Genomic DNA, 21902 nt, shown 5'->3' with positions numbered 1-21902 from the left:
GTAAGAGGGTAAGATGGTAACATTTGTTGTTTCCTTGCCTGGCGATGGGGATTAAAACTATTTCAGCTACATGAGTGCATGCGGTGTATATGGCTGCATTGAGTCCAGACCAGACAATCCAGTGATCAACAGGATGCACATCGATCTGCGCAATTGGGAACCTGTCAGACTCTACCTGTCACCAACACCCTTGACCTTCTTTGCATGGCTGTCCTCCAGACCACAGGGATGGCCTAAACAATACGAGAGCCACCAAAAGATGACATATGCGACCCTCCCACACCCACACCCACACACCCACCATGCACGCACGCACAAAAAAAAGGCATAGGCAACTATGCTTGTCATATGATGCTTGTCATATGACAGGATTGTCAGTGGTCATGCTGTTGACCACTGGACTGTCTAACCCAGACTTGTTTATTAACAGACCGTCGCCATATAGCTGGAATATTGCTGAGTGCGGCATGCAACTAAACTCACTCACTCAAGGATAAACATGCCAATTGACCTCTTTCTTTCAATAACAGTCACACTGAATTTGTGAATATATTATTCCTAGAGAAGGTATCATACTTATAAAAGTTTATTCATAGGCTGTACAAAACATGAAAAAACATCATGACGAGGGGATCTGGTCACCAGGCTGAGGGAAATACCACAGACGGAGGCTGTAGTCAATGCTGCTGCTACTTGGTGCTGTCTCTGTATCCGAGTCGTCACTGTCCCCGAGGGCCGGGTAGTGTCTCTGTCCTGATGTAGTGCACATCAGAGGCATTGTCCGGTGAACACTGAAACACAATGGAACACAATGGAACACAATGGAAAACTGAACACAGCAGAACAATGGAACACAATGGTTGGTTGGTTTATGCTACATACAGCAATATTCCAGCTACACTTTGGAGGTCTGTAAATAAGTCTGGATCACACAATGCAGTGATTAAACAGCATAAGCATCATTCTATGCAAATGGGATAGAATGACATGTGTCAACCATGTGATCCAAACAAAATGGAAAACACATGAATACAAGACAAGGCACAAAAAAACTATGCCACCAGCCTGCCTGCTTGTGACAGAGTGCTTGAGTACCTGAGTCCATTGACCACATCGGTGTGTGCCTGGTAATTGAGCACTGGCTTGAGGAGAGGCTCACTCTCCAGCATCCCAGTCTGAGGTGGCTGCAGGGTGTCCCAGACACTCACAGTGCCATCATGGTTACCAGATACCATGTATTTCCCAGAGCTGAAATAGACAATGGTCAATGTGACTTGAGTTTTTCATAGCTTCATGTATACAGGTACACAAACTAGTCAAGCATTATCATCAAAACACTCATATGCATCATGTACACAACAAAACATTTCAAATGGCTTTGATGAGGTAATAAAAGAAGAACAGGAAAAGGGAATATTATTATATTGTTGTATTTTAAATACAATTTTTAAGCTTCATCCTCAGTGAAACCTACATCTTTGGTGTGACAAGCGAAGGGCTACCCCTCACCAAGAAGTACATGTAATTAAATGTACTGACACGGATGTAAAACTATATACCTGACTTCATCAACTTACCTGTCCAAGTCAAAGTATATTCTCTGGTTTGTCTGTACCTGTCTATTTGCAACAAACAAAATTGTGCCAGGCTTTCTCAAATCCCAGCAAACAATTTCAGGATCCTGAAAAAACAAACAAAATCAACATGCGTTGTTTTAGACACATGCAGATGCCTGAAGGAAGCTTTCAGATAAAGTCAACCAAGCCAGTGATAAATAATATGAACAGTGAGAGTGTTTAGTTGTATAACTCACTTATTTACAGACCATTAGCCAGAATATTGCTGAAGGTAGCTTTTACAACAGACAAAACTGTTCAAACCAAACCGCTCTCTCACTAATGTTGTACTCAAAGTTTGGGTGAGTTTAGTTTTACGCCACACTCAGCAATATACCAGCCATATGGTGATGGCCTGTAATTTGTAAATAATCAAGTTTGGACCCGACAATCTAGTAATCAACATCACAAGCGTTAATCTGCTCAACTGGTACAGAAGGACGTGTCAACAAATTTAGTGAGCCTGACCACCCGAGCCCACAAGTCGCCTCTTAAGTCAAGCATCGGTTACTGAGGATGAATTTGAATTTGAATTTGAATTTGAATTTGAATTTGAATTTGAGCAGATTTCAATGTAGTAAAATATAATTGATGAAGAAATGAAATCTGCTTGCCAACACAGGAATGGATTTCCAAAATACACTGTGGTTTGTTTGTTGTTTAACGTCGCATTCAGCAATATTCCTGCTATATGATGACAGTGTGTAGATAATCAAGTCTGGACCAGACAATCCAGTGATCAACAGCATGAACATTGATCTACACAAATGGGAAACGATGACCAAAGGTCAACCAAGTCAGTGAGCCAGTCCACCCAATCCTGTTAGTTGCCTCTTACAAAAAGGTGCTGAACATCAGTCGTAACCCAGATCTTCAAGTAACAACATGGTATAGATGTATAACATCAGTATCAGAGTGTACACACTTCACAAGTCAGTTCATGTTAAGCAACACTGGTCATGAAGAGTTCTTTCAATGGTCATGCTGGCAGCTGACTCTGACATGTGCCACATGTGGTCTCACCTTAGGCGAGTGAGTTTGATCAAAACTGACTCTGATCATGAGGCAGAAAATGGGTACCCGGCTGGATAAGTCATGAGTTTTAACCTTCCAGCACCTTACAGACAGCTTGGGTTATCCAAGGGAAAACTGTCCATTATGCGCTTATAGAACTTGCCCATAGTTTGAGGGCTTTGGCACCATGAAAATATTACTGCATACAAAGCATAGCACAAAACCAACATAAGCTATAGAGCCACTAATTCTTAAACATACCTTCCTTCCCCCAGCGTAGAGCTTATTGCCATCAGGTGAAAACATGATGTGAGTTACTCCCCCTTGCTGACCTTGAAACATGCAGGCCATGTCACCTTTTGGTTCATGATACAGTGCAACTGAAAAACATGGTGTCGACCATTCACAAAATAAGCATCCCCATGTGTATGTCAACAGGTCCATATTTATTTTTGCCAAAATTCCAGTCCGCATAAACCATGCATGACATTTTAGAACATGTGGACAATACATGCATGTTGTATTTCACATTATTTCATTACCAAGATTCATCCTACAACATAACATAACTCTATTTTCAAAGCTCTCTTAGCACTAAGATAGTCATAAGTTAATATTAATGAATGGCACTTACGACTATCTAAGTGCTAAGAGAGCTTGAAAAATCTTGGCCCATAAGAGCTAAGTTTACATACGCTCTACTACTAAACATTATGAAAAAATATATTCTAAGGTATTGCTTAACTAAACTGCAGACCATGGTACTAAACTGGATGAAAATATTCTCAATAACATGACAACATCAAGAAGAGTGAGTGAGTGAGCATGGTTTTACATTGCTTTTAGCAATATTCCATCAATATCACAGATGGTGACACTAGAAATGGCTTTGCGCATTGTACATACGTGGGGAATCATCAGCCTGACACTCAAACCATATAACCACCAGGGACTAGATTTTCATAGTCCTCTCAGCACTAAGACAGTCATTAGCTAGTATTAACACATAGCACTTACGCAAGGATGAGAATGGGTTTGAGTGAAAAAAGAGGAAAATGGGCTAGGCCTCTGTTAACTAAGGCAATATAATAAATATCATGACCAACGCCAGTGCCATCAAATACACAGAATTCCGCGGAATCGTGGAAAATTCTCATCCCTGCTTATGACTGACTTAGCACTTAGAGAGCTTAAAAAACCTTGGCCCACACTACCCCAACACCCCTTCATCTACAAAAAGAAGGGACTAAGTTACATTGCATCTACAGTAAAAGTCATCTCAACAAAAAGAGTTAAAATACCACTGAATATTAATAAACATCAACTTAAACACATTCCGTTTGGGGACAAAATCATCTTTTTTCCCAATTTGTCGGCCATGGCCGTTTGTTCAGAATTTCGTATCAATCCCTGAAAGATGCCAAGATGGTAAGAAACATAATCACATATACTCACTACTTCTGGAATACATAATCACATATACTCACTACTTCTGGAATACATAATCACATATACTCACTACTTCTGGAATACATAATCACATATACTCACTACTTCTGGAATACATAAGCACATATATTCACTACTTCTGGAATACATAATCACATATACTCACTACTTCTGGAATACATAATCGCATATACTCACGACTTCTGGAATACATAATCACATATACTCACTACTTCTGGAATACATAATCACATATACTCACTACTTCTCACATATACTCACTACTTCTGGAATACATAATCACATATACTCACTACTTCTGGAATACATAATCACATATACTCACTACTTCTGGAATACATAATCACATATACTCACTACTTCTGGAATACATAATCACATATACTCACTACTTCTGGAATACGATCCTGCAGCATACAGGCCTTGCTCCGTGGGACTCATGGCAATACAAGATATTATCCCCGACTGGCCTTGTTTGACTGCAAGAAAGTGAACAAATCTTTTAGTTTTGCCTCTCTCAACAACACTGCACCTTGGATGATTTAAGCGAGCGAACGAGTTTAGCTTCACGCCAGTTTAAGCCATTTTCCAGCAATTTAATGGTGTTAGACCACATGAAATGTGCTTCATAAATTTACCTACGTGCCTAATTAAATCTGGGTCTTCAGCATGAAGAGTGAATGCTTCCACTACTTTTGGCTACCAGACCACCAGGATCTGTAAGTGTTTTCAGACACTTACCATATGTTGGTCTGCTGTGGAAGTCCCTTCCTGGCCGGGCTGTGTCGAAGACTCGGATCATCTTGTTGAAGCCAGTGTATAACTTGCTGCCGTCCAGACTGAAGGCCAAACTGTGGGCTGCTGTCACCTCATCCTGCATGTCATACAGGTCATGTGAGGTAGAGGTCATACAGGTCACACAGGTTTGAGGTCATACAGGTCACATGGGGCAGAGGTCATACAGGTCATGTGGGGTAGAGGTCATGCATGTCACATGGGGTAGAGGTCATACTGGTCACGTGAGGTAGAGGTCATACAGATCATATAGGGTTGAGGTCATACTGGTCACATGAGGCAGATGTTATACAGGTCACACAGGGTAGAGGTCATATAGGTCTCAAAAACCATAAGATCATATGGGCTGAAAGTCAAAGCTCTACCAACTGTAAATCATCTGTGGTAAACATTTGACCATCCTGTCTATGAAAAGAATGGCTAACCAAAACTGATAAGAGCTCATGGAAGTTTTGTGATACATATAGCATTGTGACATAGTATTACCAAAAGTGATGAACTCAGACATACTGACTGGAAAGTAAATTCAGTAACCTCACCACTTGGTTGAATGCTCGGTATGAGCACCTGAGTTCTCCTGTGAAGGCATCCCACATGTGAACAGGGGTTTCTCGACTTGTACTCACAAAGCTGAAAGTAGTCAGGGTATATATCTAACAAGGACTGTGCAACACAATCAATATATTCCAGACCAATTATATTCCTTGTTTTATGGATTTTCGTTCTCAGAAAACATAAAAACCCTCAAGCTGCTGCCTAAGGTCTTGGGGCTTTTTTCAGAGTGGAGAAATTAGTTTAAAAAGTAACCAATGCATTGATGTTAAATTGATCCTTTCCTTGTTTCATTTGTGGAAAAATATTTAAATCCATATATAAATTTTAAAGCTCAATCAAGGATAGTATTTTGTTATTAATCAAGTATTAACTCAGTTATGTCTACTTTTTAGTTAAAAAAATCTTCTTGAGCGCATTATATGCTTTTGCATCGCATTATATTGAGTGAGTGAGTGAATGAGTGAGTTTAGTTTTATGCCGCACTCAGCAATATTCAAGCCATATATTGGCGGTCTGTAAATAATTGTAAATAACCAATAACATGTGCCAACCAAGTCATCAAGTCTGACCACCTGTTTCCGTTACGGGTCCACAATATATTTCAGTATGAAAATTCTCTGTCACATCCATCCATTTGTCTGATTCCTGAATGCTACAAATTAGACAATTCAAAAGTTGAATATCGATGCTGCAGCTACGAAAGTGTTTGTGTCAGTGATTGTGTGTGGTTGTCCATGTATGGGATGTATTTTTTCACCTTTTTCAGACGCAAAACATTCAACAATTATTTCATGAGTGTGCAGATGAGGAACTGAACTCTTGTATCATACCAACAGGAAGATGGATCTGAGGAATGCATCATGGGGTACCAGCTGAAGTCATAGATGAGTTCTGATTCTTTCGTCTTCAGGGCAGGGATCTGGTTAGAAATAATACCGTAAATGGTCTCAGTTCATATTTTCTGGATCAGGCAATGCAATGATTGATGTTATAAGCAGTTTTTGCAATACTTTAATTTACTAGCTGTCTGCTTTAAATTGTACAGGCCCTGAATGGAATCTGCAGGCCCATGTTGTTAAAGTGAAACCAATAAAAACAAAACACTCTACACTACACAGTTTCACACAAAAATCAGTTAGCAAATCTTATGGAAACGATTTTATTTGTTAAAGACGGGTGTTGTGCAAAGTGCTTAAATGCCAGTAAGTGAAACTGTAAATTATCGTAACATGAGGGATCATGGATGATTACCCAATGTTAATAAAGAGGAAAATAAACAACAGAATGACTTCAATTGTACAAAAAGACAGATAATTTTCTGGAGGCCACAAGGGCCTGCAGGTATTTGGAACTGTAGGCCCAATGCAATAACAAACAGCGCTGGGTCTCTGGGCTAGCGATTGTTTCGAACGCTGGCTATGAGCATGAATCTATGCAAATAGGATGTGATGACATGTGCCAACCAAATCAGTCAGCATGCCTCCCAATCCATTAAGTCACGTCTTATTTATTCTTACCCAGATCTTCTCTTTCTTTTGCCATCAAGGGAATAATGTGAGTCTATGAATTTAGGATGTAGATCCTACGTTGATCAGTATGGTTATCAATATCGTGAAGTATTCACTGCTGAGAAGCTATGCAGTTTTCCAGAATTTTCAAGAACATTACAGTATTGGCCACTCAGATGTACATAGCAGAAGTGTCACTATTAGCAATAATCCAGCAATAATCCAGCAATAATCTGTCGGGAACACCAGAAATGGGCTTCACACATGAAGGGAATCAAACCCATATAGGTATGTCAAGCAAAAGCTCTAACCACTTGACTACCCAACCACCCTTACAGAAGAAGTGTCCAGTCTTATTCAGCATATATAGTGGACACAAGGACTCACCATGTCCTCTGGAATGTCCTGACCGTCAGTGTACACACCCTCGGGGAGGTTGAAGAGGCGCAGGTAGTTGTCGTTGGAGTTAGTGAGGATGCAAGCACCATCAGGGGACCTGGCCATGAAGTACAAAAGCAAACGTCTCAGTTTGGACAAAATATTTCTCAGTAATTTTTGTTGAAAAGAGGCCTAACTGTTTACTTGTTTGTTTGTTTGTTTGTTTAATACAACATCATTCGTTCGTTCGTTTGTTCATTCGTTCATTCGTTCAGTACTACACTACATATTACATCCATACGACTACAGGGAGAAAATTATCGAGTCTTGACCAGAAAATCCTGTGATTGATCTAATCAGGGTTTCAGAAAATTTCCAACATCTGGAGTATGATCCCTTTATTTTTTCAAGAAGTACGTACTCCTTATATTTACAAAATAGGTGCACTGGTAAAACTAAAGAGTACATGAAGACAGAGACAATTCATATCATATCTGATTAAGACTACTGACTGGAATTTAATGGAGTATCAGTAATCTTGTCCTTCATTTCACACATGCACCACTACACTGCTACTTTTGTGTAAACAGGTCAGTAAACAATACTTTTTCAGATGAATAAATCTTCAAATGATTCTAAGGCTTACACCATTACTGTAGTGTGCATCTGCTGCATTTTCTAAATTATTTCCTACTGTATTGTGCATATGCTTTATCTGGACATACGCAAATACAGCCTTTATCTGGAGCCCTGCTAATGATGCACACACCAGTGGTACAATTATTTTTTATAAAAGCAACAGGGCAAGTGATTTTGAGAAAGTCACTTTTCCTGGCTAATTTTCCACTTAATATGACATAACTCAACATGGTATTGATGATAATGTTTATTGAGAAGTGATCAATAGTAAACTATAACTCGACTTGATTATCTTTGCAAAATCACAAAGAGAGATTATCTAGTAGCCCATGGACAAGTAGGATACCATTATTTGATTGCCTAAAATGAAAACTGACTTGTCCCAGGCACCAGGTAATGGGATTTTTTTAACCCCTGCCCTGCCCTGAATTTGATAGCCATTGTTAGGTGGTTAATGCAAACAGATTGAGACTGAAATATAAGAACATTCAGGATTAAACTTTGATGAAACACGTAACTATAATTTTGAATGAATGTCATGTCAAAAACAAAACAAATGACCTTGAAGATGAAATTGAACAAAGCACAAAACAGAGTTGAATGATAAATGCCTGCATCAGAATGTTGTGAAATATCAAAATATTCAAACGTGAAGTCACAAGTCAGAAAATCCAAGATGGCTATCACTGACAGTCACAGTCTTATATAAGATCTGTACCAACACTTGCGAAACACGCATTATTTTGTTAAATCTCCAAATCATCAAATGAAAATACATGAAAGTACAAAACAGTTGTGTCAAACAGATAACAGTCAAGAAAATCCAAGATAACTGCCACTGAGAATGTACTGTCTCATAATAGGTCATTATTTACTATTTCTTATCTATACTGAGAGCATGTCGGCTGTTCTGTTCTCTGACTGGTCAATCTCACTTTGAGGCACAATTAATAGCATTATGCGATACAGTTACTCACCACTTGCATCCCCGGAGATAGTTCTCATGCTGCAGGAACTCACCCCAGCATCCCGATACCTGATACGGAGTCGAGTCAAACACCACATCACCTTCAACACTGAAACAAGATCACATCACTTAGTCCACACTCTTTACAGGAATAGACCGCAGAGATAGATTACTTTGTGGAAGGTACATTTTCATCATCTGTTAAGTCTCAAAATCTGTGTCAGAACTGAATAATTTACTAATCTTGCTGACTGAAATAGCTACTGAAATAGCTGTGTTTCATCATTAAGCATACATAACTGAGGGTACTTGAATTAAAAGTAATGTTACAAAAACACAATGTAATGGCATTTACCAGATTTAGATACAGAGCTGTAAATTTCTAAAGATCCACAAATCCATTAACTTCAAATTTTAAAGAGTATTTCTCTTGCTACTTGCCTTGCTGAGTGACTAAATGAGTATGATTTTACACTGATTTCAGAAGTATTCCGGCAATATCATGGCAGGGGACACCATAATGGTTTCATGCAACACATGCATGTCGGGAATAAAACCCAGGTCTTCGGCACAACAAGCATTTGCTGTAATTGTCAGGCTACCCCACCACCCCGATATCAAGAGAGACAATCCACTTCCTAATGACCTCAATGCAGACCACTAAATATTACATGACCTGTTGCTAAATAATGTGTGAATATATAATTTCTCATTTAAAACAACAGAAACCAAAGAACAAACACCCACCCACCTCCATCCTTCTTAACATTATTTTGGCAACCCCATCCTACTCATTACTTTTTTCTTCATTAGTTAGTTTAACTGCACTTCTTGAACATTTGTGTGTTTGTTGTGCAACACTGTTCTCATTAACATTCCGCCCATATGACATCGGTCTGAACATAACTGAGTCAATCCGGTGATCAACATCATGAGCATCAATTTATACTACAAACCTGTAGAGGTTATGAATTCTTTGAAGAATGTCCTCCTTGGGGTACATGTAAGCATTTTTAGGTCCATTAAAAATCCCTACGACAGTTGTAACTATTTTGATAATAAAATATTTACAAAACAAAAAAATTGTTTTTGTGTTGTGGGACCACCTTTACAGGGCCCCCCCGGCCGACTACAGCCAAGAGCAGGTAACTCTGGCCATCTACCTCGCACCTCATGTTTCATGCTGAACGTATCAGGCAGAATGAGTTGAGGCGGGTGGCCGTACCCCAAGTAGCACATTCTTCAAAGAATTCATAACCTCTGCAGGTTTGTATAATTCTTTTTCAGAAGAAGTCCTCCTTGGGGTACATATAAGCATTAAACCGAAGCTAAACAACTGGGAGTGGTATTCTGTCTGACATCACAGTCTATTCGATCAAAGTGCAAATCTACAATGCACGGAAATAGAAAAGGCACCGACCTGGTCACCTGACCGCTGATGTTGATCAAGGCAGGGGTGTGACAAAGCTGAGGACCCGCTTGCCAAAGCTTACATGCCCATTGGCTAGAATTTGGGAAATCCCAAATGACAAACCCCGCCCACCCAAATGAAAGTTTGGAGACCTGGACATACGTGAAACTCGGAAAACTGAACCCTGTCCATATTGCATTAGCAAGTAAAGCGGGGAAATGGAAAGGAAAGTAAGGCACCCAGCCAAAGGAGGGTGGGACTAAGAAACCATCACCAAATACCACAACCAATAAAATGAGAATGGATAGTCACTCACCATTGAGTGCAAACAGATACAGTCATCTGACAAAGCTTCATCCGCTTGAGCAGAGCTATTCTGTCCACCGCTGAGAACTGGCTGACCGAACCGAGCACGCTTTCATCAGTGTCTATCCAGTTGATAATGACGGATGATGGTACTCGAACGACTCAACATAGCCTCTGAGTAGATCCCCTCAATGGGCAGAGCCACGGCACACGATTTTGACGTGGCCACTGCTCTCACAGAGTGAGCTTTCAACCCCTCTTGGGGACATAAGCCTTTATGTATAAAGGCCGTGCTGCCTGCTGATACAACTCATCAGGATACCGTCTGTGTGTTAGCCGGATAGCCAGCTTTGCCACCACCATAACAGCAAAATTGCTGTTTCTCCTTACGGAGTAAGGCTATTCTCTTAATATAAACTTTCAGAGTTTTCATAACGTCTAATACATAAGCCCTACAGCATGTATTATCTGACGACGCAGGCAGCTTAAACACAGGTAGATCAATAAGCGCTGTCACATGAAGCGAATGATCGATCTTTGGTCGGTATGAATCCGGTGAGTGTATGCTAACCCAATCCTTATGGATCGGGTAAGTTTCGGGTCTGAGGATATGAAGTGCAAATCGCTAACATGTCTATCAGACGTTACCGCCACTTAAAAAGCCATTTTCCAACTTAACAGTTGTAATGACAGTTTGGTCGAGTCATAAACAAGAGAGAAGTAGGCACCATTCCAGTAGTCTAGACAAATCCCATGGAAGACTTGTCCGTCTAATGACCGGACACAGTCCGTCCACGCCTGCAAGAAAACGCTGTGTCAGGGGGTATTGTCCCAACAAGGCACCCTTGACGGGTACGTGGAAGGTTGAAATAGCCGTGGAGTAGCCTCGAATAGTAGAAGCGGTTTAAGCCGGATTCAAATTGAGACTGTAAAAACTCCAACACTTCAAATAAGGGATAGAGAATCCCTCTATTTCCACACCAGCGCGTATAACAGGCCCATCTATCCTCATACTGTACATTCGTGGGGTCCCTCCGCGAGAACACAACTATGCCTGCAACTGATGCAGGAATTCCGTTCGCTTGGAAGCGATTGCGGACAGTAGCCAGGTCATCCACTGAATCCTGGGATTGGGATGTGGCTGGCCGTTCTGAGATAGTAGGTTCGGTCGCCGTCGTAATAGTAAAAGCGGCTGCACTAGCCACCTGAGTATTACCGGGAACCAGCATTGAGACAACTACAGAGGTACAAGAAGCACTAGTAGCCATGCTGGTTGGGTGGCTGGAAGGCAATCGGTCTCAGATCCTGAATCTGAGAACAAAACACAGGAATCTGATTTGTCACCCTAGAGGCAAACAGAACAACCCGAACAACTGGGAGATAATCCGGAATGTCTCCAGACCGAGCAACCACTCATGGGGAGCTAGAACACGTCGTGACAGTGCATCGGCATGCACGTTGTCCACCCCAGGGAGATAGACAGGCATAACCCGTATGCTGAACTGATAGCACCAAAGCTGAAACTGGTTTGAAGGTTTGACAGAAACACCATGCCGCACTGCTTCAGAATGTATCACCGTCCAATTGTCCATCCCCAGATGAGCCACACGGCTTCGAACCTGATCCATGAAGTGTTCGAACGCCAAACTGACTGCTCTCAATTCTAGCACATGTGTAAGGTCACCTCATGCTCGGGCCACAGGCCAGACACTGAGGTCGCCCAGGACGCCCCCACCCTGTGAGGAAGGCATCCGAATTGTGAGCGATGGCACCGGAGTCGCCCAAGGTAAACCTTTGGACAGTGGGGAATCAACCACTGGGGAACAGCCAGATTCTTCTCTCAGCTCTCCAAGTGGGACTACTGCTGTGCAAACGCCTGCTGAATGGGACGCACTCTCAGACGCTCACGCAAAGCTATGTCCACCGCATAGCCATGCTGCATAGCAACTGAAGCCAAGTTCTTGCTGAGACCACGGGGAACTGCGGAAAATGTAAAACTATGCCCCGTACCTTGATAATGCGCTCTTGGGACAGACAAACCAACCCTCGGGTTGTCTCAAACCTCGCCCCCATGGAAACCAGATCCTGTGTCGGCTCCAGTTCTGATTTTATAAGATTGATTCCCCAACCTAACCTGGTGAGAATATCCATCACCGACTGTGTGGATTCTCGACTTAAGTGTTGGGACAGCGCCCTGGGGATCCAGTCATCCAGGTGTGGGAAACAAAAGTGACCCTGTGCCCTGGCGACCTGAGCTGGTACTAGCATGAGTTTGGTGAACACCCTTGGCGCCATGGAGATGCCGAAGGGGAGCATACGAAACTGATAACAAACCCTGTCGACGGAACACCTGAGGTATCTCCTGAACTTGGGATGCATCGGTACATGGAGGTATGCATCTTTGAGTTTGATTGACGCTTGACAATCCCCCGCCTCTACAGATGAGATCACTGACCATAGTGTCTCCATCTCAGAAAAACGGCATCTCTATCATGCTGTTCAGACACTTGAGATTTAGAATGGGTCTGAATCTTCCGTCCTTGGTAAACGGGATATAAATGGAGTAGAACCCCATAATCTCCTGGCCCAACGGAACAATCTCTATAGCCGCCATGTCCAGATAGGTCTGGATCATGGGACAGGGGATTGTCACCTTTTCCGGCGACTTTGTCACTGGAGTGCAGTGAATCCCAGCAAAAGGAGGAGGCTCTCGCTTCCACTGTGGCAGGAGGACATCCATGAGTGTGGACAGGACCCAGATTGGATGTGACTCTCCCATTTTCGAAAGGACTTAATGGGAGGCGGCGATCCACAGGTACTTTGGGCAAAAAGGCAATATGTCCCAGCTGACGGCAGAGAGACTGCTGCTTGCAACAGGACAATTACGGGCTCAGGAGGTTCGCTTACTGAGAAGCTGCTTTGCACATTGCCCTTGCTCTTTCATGCCTGTAGTGAATCAGTCCACTTCGGTTCATACTTAGAGTTAGACTGAGTCACAAGGTAGCTCGAGCTAAGGACCGAAGACCGCACGCGAGAGGTGGAAGGTTGTTTGAGCAAGCTCCTAGAGTCCTTGAACTGCTAACAACCTCTGCGGCCTCCCTAACTACTGTCAAAGCCCCCGGAAACTGGGTAAAGCCAAACCGGAGAGGCAGAGACAGTAGTGTCTGCTGTGTTGCCAGTGAAAATCTGGCGACAGACAGCCATAGCTTACGAAGGCCCATCACGGCATACATCATCTGACTCGCGCAAGAGAGCATTGATTCGCGTGCCAGATGTGAATAGACCTCCATGAGCTGCCACGCTAACGTGGACCAGGTAATTTCCACGTACCCGTCTCCTGTGATACCAGCTGCCTCTGCAGGACAGCGAGGTATGCAGAGTGTACCGCAACCGTAAGTTGCTGCAAGGCATTCTGATACTGCTCCTCAAAGGAACAGTAAGCCGACGCCAAACTGTGGCCAAATGACCCTCCAATCGTGATCGAGGTGTAGATACACTCGTCGACAACAGGAGAGTCAAATAGCGCATCCTCTGCCATTTAGTAGCGTTGGTTGAGCTCCGGGAGATCAAACCACGAGTTGCAACCCGACAGAATACTAAAGAGTATAAAAGACTTCGCTAATGAGCGAAGGTAATCTCGGCCTCCCTTTACACAGTAAACACTTCAACAGGAAGACGAAACTCCGAGGGATCGTGGGCGTCCGAAGGGACGAGCGGGGCTCTGAGCGGAACCGAGACAGGCGGCAAGCCGGTGTTCGAGAATCATCAGTTAGGTTACCAACGGTACGACACCCGATGGACCGGGGCGACAAGCGGAACTGCATACGTGTCAGTGCTCGGAACAGAACCCTCAGAGCAAGCGGGGAGGCCATCAGCAGAGCCGGAGCCGGACATGACCCCCAGGGAAAGCCCCCGTGCCTGAACCTAGACCCAAGGCTTGGGTGCCCCCTACTCTCTTTCTCAAACGAACCCAGACCGCCAAGATCAGAGGAACGGATGCCAAGTTCCTGCTAGAGATCAGACATCATGTCCATGATCAGGGACCAGACCGACGACATTTGATGCTGCAATTGCTGGTGCAGGGGAAGCATTTGAGAAGTAGATGGAAGAAAGAAAAAACAGGGTTATGCCCTGACTTAGCCCGCTTATCCCCTGGAGCCCGCTAAAAGGTAACGCCGAGGTGTGTCTGTAACAATCAGAACCAAACTAATGGTAACTGATGTACAGAAAACATACGCAATTGAACTCACAACAAGCATAATATAAATGCATGGGTGATAATAAATTGCCAAACTACATTTAACCAAGCTAAACAACTTTATTTTAAAGTATAAGCGGATAAATGTAAGCAACAAGTGTGTACATATAATTGCGTAATGCTATGAAAAAGACGATGTCTTGAAACCAACTTACTTTGACTGAAACATGAACAAATTGGTTAAGACATCTTAGCATGTAAAACATACCAACAAGAAACACGCAGGAACAAGTGAGGCGCAAGCGAAAGAAGACATAAAATCTGCCATCTTGCCAGCCACATGACTGGCAAATTTACAACAATTTATGAATGAAAATTTCAGCCAAGAAATTCCAACTAATGCCCGTGCGAAAGAAAAGGAACCATACACACAGTAGCTGACTTTCTCACTCATAATTCCGTACGTAGATAGCACAAAGACTATCTAAATGGACCATAAACGTCTTTCTAGTCGAACGACAGCATGAAAAGTGAGGTAGACAGCCAGAGTTACCTGCTCTTGGCTGTAGGGGGCCTGGTGAGCCCTGTAAAGATGGTCCCACAAGACAAAAACGACTTTTTTGTTTTGTAAATATTTTATCATCAAAATAGTTACACCTGTGGGAGTGATTTAATGGACATAAAAATGCTTACATGTACCCTTAGGAGGACTTCTGAAAAAGAACTAAGCAGCTGGGATACGATCAGTCAATGTAAACTTATCCTCAGTATGTTTTGTTACACTCCACCACTGAGTCTAACAAACCCTTATGGGAGGTCGCGTCAGGTAACCTTTGAGATTGACCAATCAGAACATTCGCACATCTCTTATGAACGTTTTTATCTCGAAAAGGTTCATACCCGAAGAATTCCCAATGCTATTTAGCATACGATCGCTTCCAGCTGATGCACACGGCGTACATACAACCATGACAACTGTGAGTAAACAGTCGCTGAAAGTAGTGTTTTTGGCAATATTCAAGCACGTTATCTTGTGGAAATATTACCTAATGGTAACCATGTCAACAGAAACCCCAAAGCGTACATACTGCAGGTCAAATAACTGTGTTATATGCTGATTTTTGTTTGTGGAGAGATCTGTGTCGGTGACCTGAATATTTTGAAAGTCCGTCTGATCCCTAAATAGTAGCCGTTGTCTGATTGGTTAAATCTATTTAACCGTCTCGCATTTGATTGGACTATGATTGGTTGTTCAAAGGTTGCCTGACACGACCTTCTACTAGGTTTTGTTAGACTCAGTGGTGTAGTGTAACGAAATACACTGAGACGAAGTTTACTTAGACTGGGATACGATAAATGTCAAGCAAGTCACCCAATCCTGGTAGGGCCTCATAAGTCTAGCATGGATTGCTAAAGACCAATTCATGAACTAATTAGTCCAACTACCACAATAAGAAACGACAAACAATTTCAAAGATGCCCAGCCAAGAAACATTCTTTATGTTTTCAAAAAGGTAAAGAAATTATCTTCACTAGTTATCACTTATCATGCTTATAAGTAACATCACTGTACCTTTCAGTCTGAACTTTTGTGGCATCATCCTCAGCAGGGGAGACAACTCCGACACCCTCAGGTTTATCCTCTTGTACATTAGGTTCTTCCAACTGCAGCCTTGGTCTCTTTGCCGATGGAACATCTTCCTGATTGTCTGGTTTTTCTTGAAGATTATCACTGACTGTCTTTTCGACCTGTTTCAAAGTTCCATTTGCAGATTGTTTGGTGTTTTTGTGTCTCACAGCTCTTGGCAACAACATACTTGATCCAAAACCTTGAGATGATGGAATAACCCCATGAGAATCTGATTTATCCAATGATCTGAGTTCTGATGCAGACTCCTGATTCATGACTAACGGAGACTCTGTGATGGCTGGAGCCTCGTGTGAATGTTCTGTAGCAAAAGGCTGGGTTCCCTGTGAAAGAGAAAAGGTCTCAACATCCTTTGAAGGGTATGACCCTCCAATTCCAAGCAAGTCTTCGTCAGACGTGTTGACTACCTTTGAAGGGTCCACTTTACCAGACAGGGTTATATAGGATGATGTCTGAGATTCACATCTGGAAGAATCTATTTCTAGTGAGGGTGAGACAGGTGGTTCTTCCATCTTGTCTTCTTTGCTGACCACTTTTGGTTCTGCAGGTTGATCCACTTTGTCCTCACCAGCTGGAACAAACAAATTAATACAATCCACTTTCCTTTGACATTCTCCTCTCCCTTATATCCTACATAGAAGGCAGTGACTCTGATAAAGATACATAACCTGAAAACAATACATCAGAAACAAGACATTCTGAAACCGGATGTTATTTCTTGGAGTTAAAATATGTAATTATCAGCAAAGGAAACCAAACAGAAAATTCTACCAGATATCAACCAGCCTGGTATTTCTGAAAACTTGCATCCCTTTCCCAAAGGTTGCCAGACCAACGTTAATTTCAAATTTCAGCTCAGCAATAATAAAAAACTACTAAGTATCTTTGCTTTCATATTTACTGAAATGCCCAACAAAAGAAACAGTTTCATTACAGCGCTTTGAAACAAGTAAACAATAGTCTCAAAACTAGAGTAATGAATATTATGCCATTGTAGCAAGAATGTGTTGACCAATAAATTCTTGATAGATCAGTGTAATCAATTTGATATGAATTCCAAGTAAAACTGAATCAACTTAACATGAATCTTGACTAATACATCACAAGTGTTTTTGTTACAAAAGCAGACTCACAGATAAGATTCTCATGATTACACATAAAATATTTGTCCAATTGTCTGTTCGCAAGATTTATTTTTTGCCATTGCTGCACAGCACTAACCCATCTTGGGTGTTCAGTAGTTTCATACACTGATAATATATATGTATTTTGATTGATACTATGCTTGCTGTAAGATTCCACTAACAGGATCGGGTGGTCAGGCTTGCTGACTTGGTTGACACGTCATCGGTTCCCAACTGCGCAGATCGATGCTCATGTTGTTAGTCACTGGATTGTCTGGTCAAGACTTGATTATTTACAGATCGCCGCCATATGGCTGGAATATTGCTGAGTGTGGCGTAAAACTAAACTCACTCACTCACTATATCTTGAACTACATGGAATAACATCTCACTGTAGAGACTTAACACTGATTTTGTTTGCTGTTTGTGTTTCACAATTTATGAATTTGACTATAGCTAACAGTGGACCAACCTGGTGGACTGTCCTGCACACTTGGTGACTTCACCTCCAAGACATCTCCAGACGCAATCCCGGTCCCCTCAGCAAGTGCTTGGTCAATGTCTTCCATGAGTTGCTGTGAGCTGACCTCTGTTTGTGACTGACCGGGACTTGATTCCACTATGTTGTCGATGTCTCGGATCAGGGCTTGTGTGCTAGCCTGGAAGCTTTCTTCAGACATGACACTGATATCACTGCCAGATCTCAACACTGTCTTCAGACATGGTTACCGAATCCTGGTGCTGTCTCCTTGTGGTAAAATTCCTTGAAACAACGTAAATATATATCATAAAGTCCAGTGAGAGATCTGTATAAGAGCTACCTTCACCAGTATTTAACAGTAAGTGAATATGGTTTTAGCAATATTTCAGCATTATCAGGGTAAGGGACACTAGAAATGGGCTTCACACATTGTACCCATGTGGGGAATCGAACCCAGGTCTTCGGCATAATGACCGAACTCTTTAACCATTAGACCAGCCCTGCCTCAGAATTATAAGAGCACAATGGTATACAGTATGCAACGTTTACCATGGCAAAATCTCACACATGCACGCACGCACGCACGCACACATGCGTGGCCTAGGTATTACATAATACTCTAGGCTATTCTGTAAACAGAAATTTATCCTATATCTTGACTTTTGAAGTTCCAGTGTTCCTGATCACAAGTGATGCAGTAAATATTGTGTATGTTCATTTCTTACACAAAACAATTCAATGTATCTCATGCAACAGCATGTCAATCCCAATCTGAAAACAAGTGCATTGTAGAATGGTACGTTGAATTGTGGTAGGGTACGCTTTAGGGATGAAACGGTATGCCCTTACCATAGTGCAGTGCATCATGGTAACGCCTTCAGCTCAGTCTGTTTTGGTTTGATGTTTGAAATATGATCATAATGCAGAAAACTGACGACAAGAACTAAACCTTACATAAGGCCTGACCAATTTTATTTCTTGTTTTACAGATCCGCCTGCCACATTTTTTCAAGAATGAGAAAAAAAATAAAAATTAATTTCCCTCACTCAAAAAATAAAATCCTAATGTTTTTATCTGCTAAAAATGTATATTCACAAGAAAATACTTTTTAGGTTGCTTTTTTTACACATATTCATTTCATAAATTGCCAAAAGTAAAATATTTTGAGTATTTACAAGGAATATTACTTTGATTGGAAATTTTATTTTTTTTTTTTTTTCTCGCCAGCCTTTAGGTTTTCAGATGACAAAAATCTGTAAAACAAGAAATAGAATTGGTCTGGCCTAACATGGAAATAATAACCATAAAATTATGGCTTTCTGAACGAACAAAATTGTCATTTTTTTTTATCAGTAGAAACAATGGTACAAAAACACAGAATTTTTGGATTACACTACAATATGCCAAACCAAAGTCATAATTCACTCTAAATTTCTGGATACATATACATGATATATGTGTAGTGCCCCTTCCAACAACGACCCTTTCACTCACTGACTCAGCTCATGTAAACGTTTAAGCTACTTGCCACTCGTCTCGTTAGTTTACATTCTTGGACACCTAGGTACGGCTTACAATTATCACAGCTGTACCACGGTCCTTCGTGAACAATTGACTTTAAAGGGGCACTGATGCGGAGCAATTTCCGTGGACTGGTGTAAACTTTTGTTATTGTTTTTCTCCCGTGAGTACCCGCATGATATCCCAGAATTCGTGACTGGTTCGTGACCTCTGCTGTGCAGTCCGTAAGCGCAGTTGATAGTTTAATTATAGACAGATCAACTGATGTGAAGTCATTTGTACTTCATTACAAATGTATTAGGAAAACAAATGAAACACTTTGAAGGTTAATCATCTGCCAGTGGTAGAAATGGTAAAAAACTATTAGGACGGAAAAATAACGAAGCCAATGTACGTCTCTATATTTTGTCTCATAACCCTAATTAGTTTATTGTCATATTTGTATGATTCTGAAAATTAATAAAAGAACACACGATTTGCTTATACTCATAGTAAATTTCTAACATAACAGCAACATTTATACATTGTATAGATTGCCAATGTGGATCCTATTTCACACACATACGCGATCTAGTGTGTGTTTTCTGTCATACAGATTCTGCTGAATGCCACAACAAATAAATTAAAACAAAATGCAAATAATGAATGTAAAACAGACTAATTTTATAGCAACAATGTCAGGCTACTACCTTGTTCAGGAATGTATCCATCAATATCCACGTAAAAGAAATCGTATTCCATTCATCTGCAGTTGGTAAATAATCCTGCTCTGTGTCGCGTGTCTTACAACTGTCTCATTTGCGAAAAAGTAACACATCGTTTCACGTCTTTTGTTGGTGAAAACTAGATAAACCTCTCATTGGTCTCCCAAGATAGCACACCTGGCAACTAATTGTATGATGTCCACTATTCTAAGTAATTTAGTTAACCAATATTGAGCAATCAATCAATCAACGCAAGGGTGGTTAATTCTTTGAAGGGAGGATGTTGTTTTTGCACTCACACTTTACGACAGGGTGTAGTCAACACACTGCCTTTTGACAAATCCGCTAGAAGATAAAAGTAATTAATCAATCAGTGTGTTATCGGTAAATCCTTTGATCGATGTTTGTTTTTGTAACTCAGCTGATAAACCCTCTTGCATCACTTACATGCACATATTACATAACATACAATACATTTGCCATTACAGACCTTAATTTATAATGTTGAGTATTTACTCCAGACAGGAGAAATGCGAAATGGGAACCTTTGTTGAGTAACCGAAGTGGTGTTGCTACTAATTATACCTGTTATAAATTCATGAATTGACCATCAAGAGAATGATGACAAATAACACGTGTAGGTTTACACCATCAAACGCGAGTTACAGCAAGGAAGATGTAATCTCTGTGTCGCATGCAGCCTGAAAACACTTATGGGCCGAAACTGTTTTGAGGATACCAACGGAATTTCGTTACATAAGGAATACACACAGGCATTTGCTGTGTACTTTGGTAAATAGGTGAAATAAGGTTTTTTTTACGAAAGACAATTTTCAGATTTCTCTACCAAAGGCAAAGTCATCATTTTTTTTGTTTACGAATTCAAATAAATCAACTGTGTGTTTTATTATCATAAATAATAAACCATTGTAGCTACTATAGCTACCAAAATTTACGTATGCTATTTGCTATCACAGCTCAACCAACACTCAAAACTACCTAAATATAAAGCTTTGCAATCTTCCGTACTGAAACAAATGACTTGCTACGTGCCGGTAGACATCATATTTGCAATGTGACATGATTGAATATCGAGGTTAAAAACACAGAAATAGGATCAAATTGGATCAGTAAGTATACCATCCAAGCACCCGAAAAGAACTACACTGCTGGGATATATGGTTACGATCAGACAAGGAATATCATGGATATTTTAAACAAATGGCATGTGATGGGCATCCGTCCTCCTGACTGTTTAGGTGAAGAAATTCTGCTAATATGGACAGGAGCCCAGTTCCTTTGTCCGTCACGGTCGAAGGAGTGGGCGCTGACCAATTTGCGGTCTGCTTTCGTAATTAGACCGTTGGCGAGAAGCATTATTCGCTCCGCATCAGTGCCCCTTTAAAGACAAAACACGGGAACGGCAGTTATTGCAGGTCAAAATTATAGTGTATTTCATGCCTTTCACACATTATTGATGGTGTAACTAGTGATTAATTTGGGTGACAGTTCATAAGTTAATGTTTTGGGAGGTGGGGTACGGGCGGAACTCTTACCCAAAATATC

At 41.3% G+C, this 21902-nt stretch overlaps 1 protein-coding gene across 1 annotated transcript in view; it reads right to left on the bottom strand.

Annotated features, from left to right (window-relative positions):
• Window positions 1-570: 570 nt before the first annotated feature.
• Window positions 571-21902, bottom strand: part of LOC137281368 (telomerase Cajal body protein 1-like) — a 21623-nt gene continuing 291 nt past the window's right edge. The window contains exons 2-13 of the mRNA XM_067812553.1: window positions 18102-18392; window positions 16431-17076; window positions 8953-9051; window positions 7346-7454; window positions 6281-6369; window positions 5435-5525; window positions 4842-4974; window positions 4490-4579; window positions 2892-3010; window positions 1578-1681; window positions 1096-1248; window positions 571-791 (exon numbers count right to left, since the gene is read on the bottom strand). Coding sequence (XP_067668654.1) covers window positions 620-791; window positions 1096-1248; window positions 1578-1681; window positions 2892-3010; window positions 4490-4579; window positions 4842-4974; window positions 5435-5525; window positions 6281-6369; window positions 7346-7454; window positions 8953-9051; window positions 16431-17076; window positions 18102-18309 — 2013 coding nt within the window. The 5' untranslated portion in view covers window positions 18310-18392 and the 3' untranslated portion in view covers window positions 571-619. The remainder of the gene's footprint in view (window positions 792-1095; window positions 1249-1577; window positions 1682-2891; window positions 3011-4489; window positions 4580-4841; window positions 4975-5434; window positions 5526-6280; window positions 6370-7345; window positions 7455-8952; window positions 9052-16430; window positions 17077-18101; window positions 18393-21902) is intronic.

Source organism: Haliotis asinina, chromosome 4 (genome assembly GCF_037392515.1).
Source record: "Haliotis asinina isolate JCU_RB_2024 chromosome 4, JCU_Hal_asi_v2, whole genome shotgun sequence".
Classification (NCBI taxonomy): Eukaryota; Metazoa; Mollusca; class Gastropoda; order Lepetellida; family Haliotidae; genus Haliotis; species Haliotis asinina.
The sequence above is the reverse complement of the archived record's forward strand: the minus strand, read 5'-3'. Positions and strand labels throughout refer to the sequence as shown.